General features: G+C 49.8%; 1 protein-coding gene across 5 annotated transcripts in view; it reads right to left on the bottom strand.

Annotated features, from left to right (window-relative positions):
- Positions 1-11,593, bottom strand: part of PGPEP1 (pyroglutamyl-peptidase I) — a 30,313-nt gene extending 18,720 nt beyond the window's left edge. For 2 of the 5 annotated variants that reach the window (XM_034996717.1, XM_034996715.1), the window contains exons 1-3: positions 11,497-11,523; positions 9,455-9,507; positions 6,858-6,987 (exon numbers count right to left, since the gene is read on the bottom strand). Coding sequence is in view for 1 of the 5 variants with exons in the window: in XM_034996713.1 (XP_034852604.1) it covers positions 9,455-9,507; positions 11,497-11,530 (87 nt within the window). In the remaining 4 variants the exon portion in view is untranslated. Of the gene's footprint in view, positions 1-6,857; positions 6,988-7,783; positions 9,423-9,454; positions 9,508-11,496 lie in introns of those variants that run through there. The other 3 variants (XM_034996713.1, XM_034996714.1, XM_034996716.1) reach the window with 3 other exon arrangements.
- Positions 11,594-12,094: the final 501 nt, after the last annotated feature.

Below are 12,094 nucleotides of genomic sequence, written 5' to 3' on the forward strand. Positions count from 1 at the left end.
ATAGATAGATAGATAGATAGATAGATAGATAGATAGATAGATAGATAATCTTTGTGGGGGGGAAGAATTGGAGGTATCTGTGTAAACTCCAGGGTTTTAACACAGAAATGGGTACAGGTAAGGGTGTGTGTGTGTGTGTGTGTTTTCCTCCTCTGCCCACTGACAGAGCTCAGAGGTAATGACATTCCTAGTAGCAGTGAGTACACCCAGCAACCAGCTCCTGGTTTTTAAATGTTATTACTGAAGACAAGAATGAAGGCTTTCTGTCAAAATTGCTAATTTCAAGGCTGGAGCAGGGAAAGAACGTGGTTGAACCTGGAGTTCCCATAGGACCCATCAGTTCCCCTCCAAGGTATATGTATACCTAAGAGAAATGAAAACCTATGTCCACACAAAAACTTGTATATGAGTGTCCATAGCAGCATTGTTCACAACAACTAGAAGGTGAAAAGAACCCAAATATCCATCAAAGGATGAAGGACTAGTCAAAATGTGCTATATCCATACAGTGGAATATTATTTGGCCATAAAAAGGAATGAAACTTTGACACACACACACACACACACACACACACAACAGTATGAATGAAGCTCGAAAACATGATGCTGAGTGAAAGAAGCCAGACATAAAAGGCTACATGTTGTATGATTCCATAGAAAATGTCCAGAACAGACAAATCCATAGACACAGAGAGTAACTTAGTCATTATCAGGCACTAGGGAATAAGAGGAATGGGGAGTGACAGTTAATAGCATGGGATTTCTTCCTGGAGTGATGAAAATGTTCTGGAATTAGATTAGTGGTGATGGTCGTATAATTCTGTGAATATACTAAAAAAAACCCCCACAAAATTATATATTTCAAAAGGGTGAATTTTATGGTATGTGATTATATTTCAGTAAGATTATATCTTGGATTTTTTAAAAAAAATGACATGAAGCACCTGACATCCAACAGTCAGGTACAAGTAAGAAAAGAAAAAAGAAAGGGATGCGTGATCAATGCAGTGAAGGAGCCTGGATGGGATCGTGGAACAGAAGAAGGGCATTAGTGGGAAAAATCCATGAAACCTGGGGTGCCTGGGTGGCTCAGTCGTTAAGTGTCTGCCTTCGGCTCAGGTCATGATCCCAGGGTCCTGGGATCGAGCCTCTCATCAGGCTCTCTGCTCCGCGGGAAGCCTGCTTCTCCCTCTCCCACTCCCCCTGCTTGTGTTCCTGCTCTCGTGGTCTCTCTCTCTGTCAAATAAATAAATAAAATCTTAAAAAAAAAAAATCCATGAAACCTGAATAAAGTCCAGAGTTTAGTTATAGTAATGGAGCAGTGTTGGGTTCTTCATTTTGAGAAATGTAGTAGTTACGTAAGATGTTAACACCAGGGGAAATCAAGTGAGGCATATACAAGAACTCTTTGTATTCTCTTTGTCATCTTTCTAAATTCCTAATTTAATTTCTAAAATTATTCTGAAATAAAGTTGATTTACAAAAAGTGAGCCTAGAAACAAAAAAAGAAAGATGTGCTCAGAGGACGATGGGGATACAGCAAAAGGACACAGGAGCTAGCCTGAAGGGGCTGCCATAAGCCAAGTCTGGGACAATTTGAACATCAAAATAGAGTAAGTGACTGTCACATATTGAGGGCAGTAAGTATCCATGAGTCCACACAGATACAAACAGACTCCTAAAAGCAGAAGGTCATAAAAAATGTCAAAGGAAAGATGGAATTAGAAAACCACCATTTGGTAATCATCAACTAAAATACAACTGATTCAGGCAAGACTCACCAGGGGATGCGAAAAGGAGTGGGTGGAAGTCTAAAGAAGTATTTATATGGTTACAAAGTATCATGCTATGAAGTATGTATATGTACAAAGTATCATATTACAGGATACTTTTCAATTCAAAGGGCAAGATAGTAATATTGTAGGAGAGAAATCCACCAGATCTCAGCTTTATTTAGGAAGTGATCAAGGTCAACAACACCAGACACAACACTTCAAAATCTGGTGCCTCCTGATACAATGCACCAAGAAGGACACATCACTTCTGTGGGATTCCTGCCCAAACCAACAGCCTCAGTGTAGTCATGAGGAAACATCAAACAAACCACACCAAAAGACACTACGAAGGAGTGAGCAGTTCCCAGCAAACATCATCATGTTTGACACAAAGAAAGACTGAGGGGGGCGCCTGGGTGGCTCAGTTGGTTGGGCGACTGCCTTTGGCTCAGGTCATGATCCTGGAGTCCCGGGATCAAGTCCCGCATCGGGCTCCCTGCTCGGCAGGGAGTCTGCTTCTCCCTCTGGCCCTCCCCCCTCTCACGCTCTCTGTCTCTCATTCTCTCTCTCTCAAATAAATAAATAAAATCTTTAAAAAAAAAAAAAAGAAAGACTGAGGAACTTCCCAGATTACAGGGGATTAAAGAGATGGAACAACTGAACACAACATACAATAGGATTTTCTTTATCATTAACAAATTAATGATTAAAGAATAAATTATTAATAATTAATTGATGAGTTATATTAATTAATATATAAATATATATTAACAAATAAATATTAATAAGGCAGTCGGTAAAATCTGAATAAGGGCTGTAGATTGTACAATTTTATCTATGTTAAATGAGTCTGATTTTAATCATTGTGCTGAGGCTGTGTTTTAGGAAATACACAATGAATTATTTAGGGACCAAGGGGTATCATGTCTGCAATTGACCTTTAAATGACTCAGAACAGGGGCTGGCTCAGTTGGTTAAGCATCTGCCTTTGGCTCAGGTCATGATCCCAGAGCCCTGGGATCGAGCCCCACATCTGGCTCTTTGCTCAGCGGGGAGCCTGCTTCTTCCTCTCTGCCTGCAGCTCCCCTTGCTTGTGCTCTCTCTTTGACAGAGAGAGAGACCGCGAGAGCAGGAACACAAGCAGGGGGAGTGGGAGAGGGAGAAGCAGGCTTCCTGGCGAGCAGGGAGCCCGATGTGGGGCTCAATCCCAGACCCTGGGATCATGACCTGAGCCGAAGGCAGACTTAACTACTGAGCCACCCAGGTGCCCCCAAATAAATAAAATCTTTAAAAAAAAGAAATAAAGGGTGCCTGGGTGGCTCAGTTGGTTAAGCGACTGCCTTCGGCTCAGGTCATGATCCTGGAGTCCCGGGATCGAGTCCCGCATCAGGCTCCCTGCTCGGCAGGGAGTCTGCTTCTCCCTCTGACCCTCCTCCCTCTCATGCTCTCTGTCTCTCATTCTCTCTCTCTCAAATAAATAAATAAATAAATAAATAATAAAAAAATAAAAATAAAAATAAAAAAAAGAAATAAAATAAATGACTCAGGACAGGGGCACCTGGCTGGCTCGGTGGGTAGAGCATGTGGCTCTTGATCTTGGAGTCATGAGTTCGAGCCCCATGCTGGGTGTAGAGACTGTTTCAATAAATAAACCTTACCAAGTAAATAAATAAATGACTTGGAACGGGCAATTCCTCAAACAATTAAACAACAGAATTATAATATGATCCAGCAATTCCATTTCCGGGTGTATATTCACAAGAATTGAAAGCAGGCTCTTAAAGAAATATTTGTATGCCCGTGTTCACAGTTTATAGTCACTATAGCTAAGACGTGGAAGCCACCCAAGTGTCTATCAATGGATGAATGGATAAGCAAAATGTGGTCTATCCATATGATGGATATTATTCAGTCTTAAAAAAGGAAAGAGGGCACCTGGGTGGCTCAGTTGGTTAAGCGGCTGCCTTCGGCTCAGGTCATGATCCTGGAGTCCCGGGATCAAGTCCTGCATCGGGCTCCCTGCTCGGCAGGGAGTCTGCTTCTCCCTCTGACCCTCCTCCCTCTCGTGCTCTCTGTCTCTCATTCTCTCTCTCTCAAATAAATAAATAAATAATTTAAAAAAAAAAAAGGAAAGAAATTCTGACCCAGGCTACAACATGGATGAAGCTTGAGGACATTATGCTGATTGAAATCAGCCAGTTGCAAAAGGACAAACACTGTATGGTTCCACAGATAGGAGGTCCCTAGAGTTGACAAATTCATTACCGACAGAAGACAGAATGGAGGGGCTGGGGCTGAGGGAGGGGAACGGGGAGTTAGTGTTTAATGGGGACTGAGTGTGGGAAGATGGGAAAGTTCTGGAGAGGGATGGTGGTGATGGTTGCACGACAGTGTGAATGAGCTTAATGCTGCCGAACTGTACACTTAAAAATTATTAAGATGGTAAATTTTATGTTATATATATTTTACCACAATAAAATAAAATGATTTAGAAGTCAATTTTTTTTTTACATTATACTTATCTACCTAATTTATCCTTAGAGAAAGAGCAAATGTAATATAATGTTAACATTTGGGGAAATCTGGGTAGGAAAGGACTTCTCTGCCCTATTCTTATAACTTGTCAAAATTTTCATTTCACTGGAATGAGAAGAAAGACAGTTGCTTCTTCTCCCCCCAGGGCTGGGAGAAGTCTCCAGGAAAGGCTTTCTCTGGCATGAGGTAAATAATCTCATCTATCTTTACATGCTCTCACCATGACTCCACTCTTTCTGACCCTCCCAACCCCCCACGACTCTAATTCCACCTCCCCGCTTTTATTTTCCTGTGGCCCTGGCAGACCTTTCTGGCAACAGAAAATATGTTAAAAGGCCAGGAATTAAAAGAATCCATCTCCCAGGCTTAAGGACTTAAAAGGATCACCTTTACTTATTTGGGTCCAGCTGGGGACTTGTCCCTCAGTTGAGCCTACTGTCCACGGGTTAGGCCAACCACAAACCCAGGCACTGCACTTGGTGAAACCACCTCTGTGGGCACGGGGTGGGGGGGAAGGGATGCTAACTCGATTAGTGACCAACCCAAGAAACCTTCTCTGGGGCACAATAACCACCGACCCCACCCTGTGGTCACCATGACATGTGATGTGCCGGGGGTGCCTGGGTGGCTCAGTTGGTTAAGCGTCTGCCTTTGGCTCAGGTCATGATCCCAGCGTCCTGGGATCAAGTCCCACATCGAGCTCCCTGCTCAGGGAAGCCTGCTTCTCCCTCTCCCTCTGCCTGTCACTCCCCCTGCTTGCTCTCTCTCTCTCTCTCTGTGTCAAATAAATAAAAATCTTAAAAAAAAACACGTGTGATGTGCCAAGGCTGGATGCCTGGCTTGGAACAGCAAACCCTCCCATGGATCCTCTCTGCCCGGCAGAATGGGAAGTCTGCGCTGAGCAACCTCACTTGCCCAGGGCAAGTCAAGGGTTGTCCCCACTGGGTGATGTTTCTTTGAGCATTAGTGGGATGGCCACATGCCCACATCAGTTCTCAGTAGTAGGAAATGAGCTGACATAACCCGGAGGCCAGAGACTGAGTCACCTCCTTTTTCCAACTTTTTTTTTTTTTAAGTAGGCTCCACGCCTCATGTGGGGCTCGAACTCACTACTCTGAGATCAAGAGTCACATGCCCTACCGACTAGGCCAGCCAGGTGCCCTGTGAGTCACCTTCTTGTCCTCACCTTTGCTCCTCATATCCTCTGGGTCCTCACCTATCCCCCCTCTCATCTGGGGAAAAAAAATCTAAACTAAGAAAACTGCCACCATAGGGACACCTGGGTGGCTCAGTGAGTTAAGCGTCTGCCTTTGGCTCAGGTCATGATCCCAGGGTCCTGGGATCGAGCCCTGCGTCAGGCTCCAAGCTCAGCGGGGGGCCTGTTTCTCCCTCTCCTACCCACTCGTACTCTCTCTATCTCTGTCACTCTCTCTATCTCTCTTTCTCTCTCAAATAAAATTTTTAAAATTAAAAAAAAAAGGGTGCTTAGGTGGCTCAGTTGGTTAAGCGACTGCCTTTGGCTCAGGTCATGATCCTGGGGTCCTGGGATCAAGTCCCGGGATCGAGTCCCGCATCGGGCTCCCTGCTTGGCGGGGAGTCTGCTTCTCCCTCTGGCCCTCCCCCCTCTCATGCTCTATCTCATTCTCTCTCTCAAATAAATAAATAAAATCTTAAAAAAAAAAAACAAACTGCAACCAAAAATATACCACCACCACCCACCCTGCTCCAACCCTGGCCCACAGCATTCCCACAGTCAGGCATCCACCTGTTCACCAAAGACCCTGAAAGGAGTGTCCCTGTTGGTTCACTATTGAAGTCCCCCAATGCCAATGTTGAGTGCAAGGAGGGGGTAAGTAGGGAAAAGAGCCAGCTGCCCTTCCCACCACCAATACAGGCTAGGCGAGAGCTGCCCGCACATGGGGGACACAGAGGCTGTGCCATTCTGTTCATTTGCAGCTTGAGACCAGTCAAAACTCATCTAAGCTGACTGAGGTCAGGACAGCAGCTACCTCCGGGGCAGGGTGGGGGATGCTGGGGAAGAGATGGGGGGCAAGAGGGAACATAAGAGGTTGATGGAAATGTTCACCATCTTAACTGAAGCAGCAGTGACATGTGTATAAATACTCTTCACTGCAGTGACAGGGGGACTGAAGATCTGTATGTGTCACTTTATGCAAATTACAAGGCAATGGAGGGGAAGGAGCAAGCTATAAAGTTCAGCCGAAGTTATCAGAAGTGGGTGGCCTGTGATCTAGCTAAACTCTTGCCTCTGGGCACTTTCTGTTCCAACAGAGCTGGGCAGTTCTCCTGGGGGAGGAGGGGAGTGGCAGCATCCCCCAAGTCCCACGATGCTGCAGCGAGCGCAGCCGCCAAGCACACACCGTGAAAGGAACAGGGCTCATGCGCCCCAGACGGCGCATTGTCTACACCCCAGTCTACCTGACAAGACCCCGCCACGAGGCCGCATCTGACCGATTCCCTTGACCCCACAACAAAGACCCCCTTTGTTCCCTGGTTAATATCCTTAGCAGGTCTGTCTAGACTCACTGTGGCAGTAATTGTCCCGTGATGTCACCAGGACCTGTGACCCAGCTCCTCCTCGCTGCGCTTGGGCAGGGAACACTCCAGACGGCCCCAAGCCAAGGGGGTCCTGGCCCTTGACACCCACCTGAGCCTCCTAGGAAGAGAGAGACCCGCAACCAGTGTCCCACATCCACCACCCTAGACCTGGGGGAGACAAGACGCTCCAAAAATGCAGTCCGTCCTGTGGGAGGTGCTTAGGGGCAGTGCCATGCTAGGGAATGATGAAAAGGGGTGCCCTCTGTCCCCCACACTCCCACCTCCCCAGTATGGCTGGTGGAAAATAGTTCATTCTCCATTAGAGCACAAGTTCACCCAAGGCATGAAGAAAGAAGGTCAGATGAGAGAAAGGGACAGAGGAGGTGGTGGGGACAGGAGAGAGAAGAGAGAGGGAAAGACAGAGACACAGAGAGATGGACAGAGAGAGAGAGATGGAGACATAAGGGAGAGAGACAGAGAGAGACCCACAGAAAGGCCAAATAAAACTGAAAGAGAGAGACACAAGGGGAGAGAGACAGAGAGGTGGAGAGAGATATGGAGACACAAGGGGAGAGAGGGAGAGACCAGAGGGAGGCTGACAGAGACAGAGAGACAGAGAAGGGGAGAGACAAGAGAAGTTAGCTGGTCCCTGAGAGAGGAGGGGTTCCTTCTACAGGTGACAGCTTGGGCTTCTGAAAAATCTATGGGGACAGGAAGTTAACTGCTGCTCACTCTGGGTAACAAAACTCCCATCTTCAGCTTGAGGTGATCAACATGAACTGCCACATGCAACTCATGTCTGGATCACACCAAGAACACTCGAAGCCATATTTTCGTGAGGGATAGACTGGACCCATCCAATGGGACACCTTTTCATGTGCAAGTCTGTTTTATCCAGGTCAACTAAAACACACCAAGGGCAGCTCGCAGCAACCCCACAGACAGATCCTGCAGACACCGTGCTGCGCAGAAGGCACCAGAGCCAAGCGCAACTCCATTGACGCCAAGTTCTAGAACAGGCGACACCCACAGCAGCAGAAAAAAAAGAAAAAGTCAGCAGAGATGTTTACACCTGGGGGGAAATAGCTATGAAGGGCCACAAGGAGCTTCTGTGATTAGAAAGGGGCCGGGAATGTTCTAGATCTTGATCCAGAGCCGGGTGGCACAGAGGTGAACATTCGTAAAATTTCGTGGAGCTACACTGACGCGCTCACTCAGAGTATGTTTGTGCAACTCCAGCTTTTTGTTTTGCTTTGGTTTTAAAGAGGAACAATCACATCTGGGAAGGTTGGTGTCTTCTTTTTATCCATGGAATGGTAGAGAATCCTCTCTTCTTGTTTCACAAGCTTGAAGAAGAAAATGGAAAGTCTTCCAGAGGCGAGGTCTGGCAAGATGGGTGACCAAAATATAAGGGGTATTTCCCTTCCTGCAGCAGGATGAAAAAGCTGCCATCCTCCACCATCCGCATCCCAAAGCTCAGAGGGATTTCCAAAGATTGTTTAATTGATTTTTCTCCTATTTAGATGCAGATCATAGTGTCTGGGGCCCAGGAATTCAGACACACGGCTTTGTGTCCACTCAGCCCCGTGAAGGCTACTGTCTGAAACTCGCACAAAGCCAGACACACAACGTCTTCAGAAACACGCTGTTTCCTTTTTGTCTGGGGCTCCAGGGAGCGGGTGCAAGGAGCAGAGCCTCCGACACACTCCCATCTGCAGGGTCCTGGGGACCCCGTCCCTCTGTCCTGCTCACAAAGTGGGGTGAATTTTTTTTTTAAAGAAAAGTAGCCAAGATTTTGAGGTCTCTACTAGGGCTGATATAAAAGGTGGGGGGATCCCCAAAACTAGGGCTTGACACATTGAGGTTTCAACTTGGGTTTTTTTCCAAATTCAGGGCTCTGGAGTGAAAAGCAGGGGATGCTTTAAATCAAGCAGCTAATGGGCTAGGATTAACATGAGTTTGGCTCCGGTCTCTGCAGATCTGATTTATATAAGGAGAAAACGTTTCTCTCTTTCTCTCTCCCCATTGTTCCCGTCTGTCTCTCCAAATGCCCCATCTGACAAAGAAAGTGGAAGGCTTGCAGGCTGACAACCTGCTCAGGACAGTGGGAAAGACACCCCCCCCCCCCAATTTGCAGTCTTCTCTGCCCCCGGCTGCTGGGAAGCAACAGTGAGGATCACTATACCCTCTCTACAAGGTTAATACATCCGCCAACATCTCTGCCTGGTCCCCCTAAACCTGGGGGCACTTTTGAGTCACTGCCGCTCCAGTTTCCTGGCTGTGTGAACTTCGATAACTCTCTGGGGGCCTCAGTGGCCTAATCAGGAACGTGGGCACAAGAATGAGTACACCCAACCATGCAAAGTTTGTGAGGCAAATTCAGAGTGCTCGGTGCACAGCAAGCCAACAAGTGGAAGTTATACGGGTCACCATTTGGAAAGATGTGGATACCAGACTTATATATTTTGCAGGAAGCTTCAAGGGAGCCGTTCTCTTCGTAGATTCCTTCCTCTCTTTGGTGCCATATATTTCCGGGGGGGGAGCCCAGCCCTGAGTCTGATTCCTACCCTCCAGATCTGAGTTACCTGGACTGCAATCCAGCTGGCGTTCACGGTGTGTTCTCCAAAAGGGCCAAATCCTGAAAGAGCAAACAGTAAAAGCACCATGTTAACACCCAGTGACCTTTTTTAGCCTGCCCAGGGTTGGTTTGCTGCCTCCACCTGGCAGGACGGAACAGGGAATTTTGGCAGCTGCCTGCCACCAGGGCCAATGTCAGGGGCCTGGTCCCGCGATCTGGGGTACACCCAGGGCCCTTCAGAGCCCCTCCCCCCCCACTGCTCTTAACTGCTTTTAACTGTCCTTTCTTGTCTTCACCTTCACCCGACCCTCGTGCCTGGCAAGAGGCCAGTGGCCTCCTTTTGCCCCAGAAAGGGCTGGCCTTTTCCCTTCTCGATTTTTCCACTATCCCTGATCCCATCTATAATTATCTTATTACTGTCTTTGTGCAGGGCCTCTGTGCTCCGTGAATCACCACGAAGTGAGGAATGGCCCTTAAGGGAAAGGTGTGAGTGTCTCCCAGGCCAAACTGTCCAGACACCATCCTGCCAGGCTCCTCCCCGCTTCTTGAACTCCAGGCCCCACTTACAAACTGAGGGAGTGGTCTGAGGATGCACTAAGTGTCCTGCATGCACTGTGGCCTTCAGCCTCACTGAATCCTCTTTCAGGCAAGGCTGTTTCTTGGACCCCTTTTACAGGAGCCGGACTAAGGCAAAGACAGGGTGGAAACCGCTGCCTAGGGTCACACAGCGAGAAGGCAGAAGAGCTGGGATTCAAAACCAGACCCATGAGAATACACAGCTCTTCTATTCTAATCACCCTGTCACCCTGCCTAGAAATGAACATCTCCAAGAGAGCCTGCCCTGGAAGTGTGGGTCACTCCGGCTGGACTGAGGGTCCCAGGTGGTGTCATGGCCCTGGGAGGGATGCTGTGCCTTGGAGGCAGGACCTCTCCACCCCTTCTCTTCTCCTGCATAGACTAAGTAGGAGTCCCAGCTCAGCCACCTAGAAACAGGGTGACCTCTGTAAGCCTCAGTTTCCCCTGTGCAAAACGGAGATGGTACAGATGTAATGAATTCATGCAAGGAAAATGCCCAGTCCGGTGGCTGCCTGCAGAATCCAGCACTGGAGGAGCAAATAACCAGATACAGAAGGGCTGGGGGGGGGGGCGGGGGGAGTGGCGGCAGCAACTCTCCCCGCAATCACACACACCTGTTAAGTGAGTGCCTTCTTCTACCTTCCTGGGAATTCCAGGATCAGCCTCACCCTCCCGAGGCCAGAAAACACTTGTGTGAACCTTAGCTGGATCTCCCACTCTGACCCCTCCAGACAGCGGGTCAAAATGACCCCCCAACCAGAGGCCCGGCAGAAGTTGATGCCCACGTGGCCCCGAGGCGGAGTTTTCTCGAGGAGGAACAGTTTCAGGGAGTTGGTGACAGCAGGGACGGGCTCACCCATAAACAGCCGGAGGCGGGGGGTGGGGTGGAGATTTTGACCCACACGGTCCTGGTGACAACAGGGAGAGCGGCCGGCCCCCCGAGGTCCCCCGACCTCCACCTGTTCTTGCCTCGGGAGAACAGCCCCCCATTAGCACAGGGCTGGGGGGGCAGTGGCTGGCAGAAGGTTCATTGTCACTGGGGCACTTCCTGCCCGCAAATCGGCCTTTGTCCCCTGGGGCCGTGGGTGGGGACAGGCCCGACCTCGGGAGGGGCAGGGAGAAGTCAAGTCCTGCCCACCGGCCGGTCAGACAGAACAGACAGGTACCCAGAGGACCACTGTCCTCACCCGGGGAAGGAAGGACGCCCGAGGGGCCTGTTCTACGCGGGGCACTTGACCGGACCCCCACACCCCTGCTTGCCCCGACCCCTGACAGTGCGACCATAGGGGCGCCCCTTCTCCACTTTCTACGTGTTGCGCCGACTGAGCTGGGCGATGACATCTTCCAAACCTGGGAGGACTTCTAGCACCTTCCCCTCCCGGGCCACCGCGCCTCTGCCAACCCTGCCGGCTCTGGAGCCGCCCAACCCGCCCCTGCCCGCGGTCGCTGTCGCCACGGCCGCCATCAGCGTACCCGTCACCACCACCGCCTTCCTGGGTTGCTCCATGGCGGGCTCGGGCTGCGCCTCGGACCCGCTCCTGTCGGGACTGGCGACTCGGCCGCCGCCCCCGCCGCCAGGACCCCGCGCCGCCCCGCCCCGGCCCCGCCCCCGGCCCCGCCCCCGGCCGGGCCGCTCGGCGTGCGCGCCCCCGGGCCTGAGACGCAGCGTGCGCGCCCCGACCCCGACACTGTCCCGTGGGACGCCGGACTCCCCACCTTCTCCAAGCTCAGTTTCCCCACCTGTAAGATGGGGACAGTTCGTTTCGTACGACGTGGCCGCTTGAACTCAGTGAGTCAGGCGCTCCGACGAGCCGGTCATTTATTCCGCGTGTTCACTGAGCACCCACTGTCTGCCCACTCCTGGGAATTATCTGGCTCCCTCCTCCGCCACCTCCCTGTAAGACCCCGTTATTCACTACATTTTTTAGAGGAAGAACCTGAAGCATGCATGGTTCGTAGGGCCGCTCGACTAGAGCCTCCTGGAGTCAGAGAAGTGGCATGCCTGTGGGCCAGGGAGTCGAGAGGGGAACGGAATAAAGTGAAAACCCAGCACCACAGTAAGGTGTTGCCG

This window comes from Mirounga leonina, unplaced genomic scaffold (genome assembly GCF_011800145.1).
Source record: "Mirounga leonina isolate KUSES-001 unplaced genomic scaffold, KU_Mleo_1.0 Mir_94, whole genome shotgun sequence".
Taxonomy (NCBI): Eukaryota; Metazoa; Chordata; class Mammalia; order Carnivora; family Phocidae; genus Mirounga; species Mirounga leonina.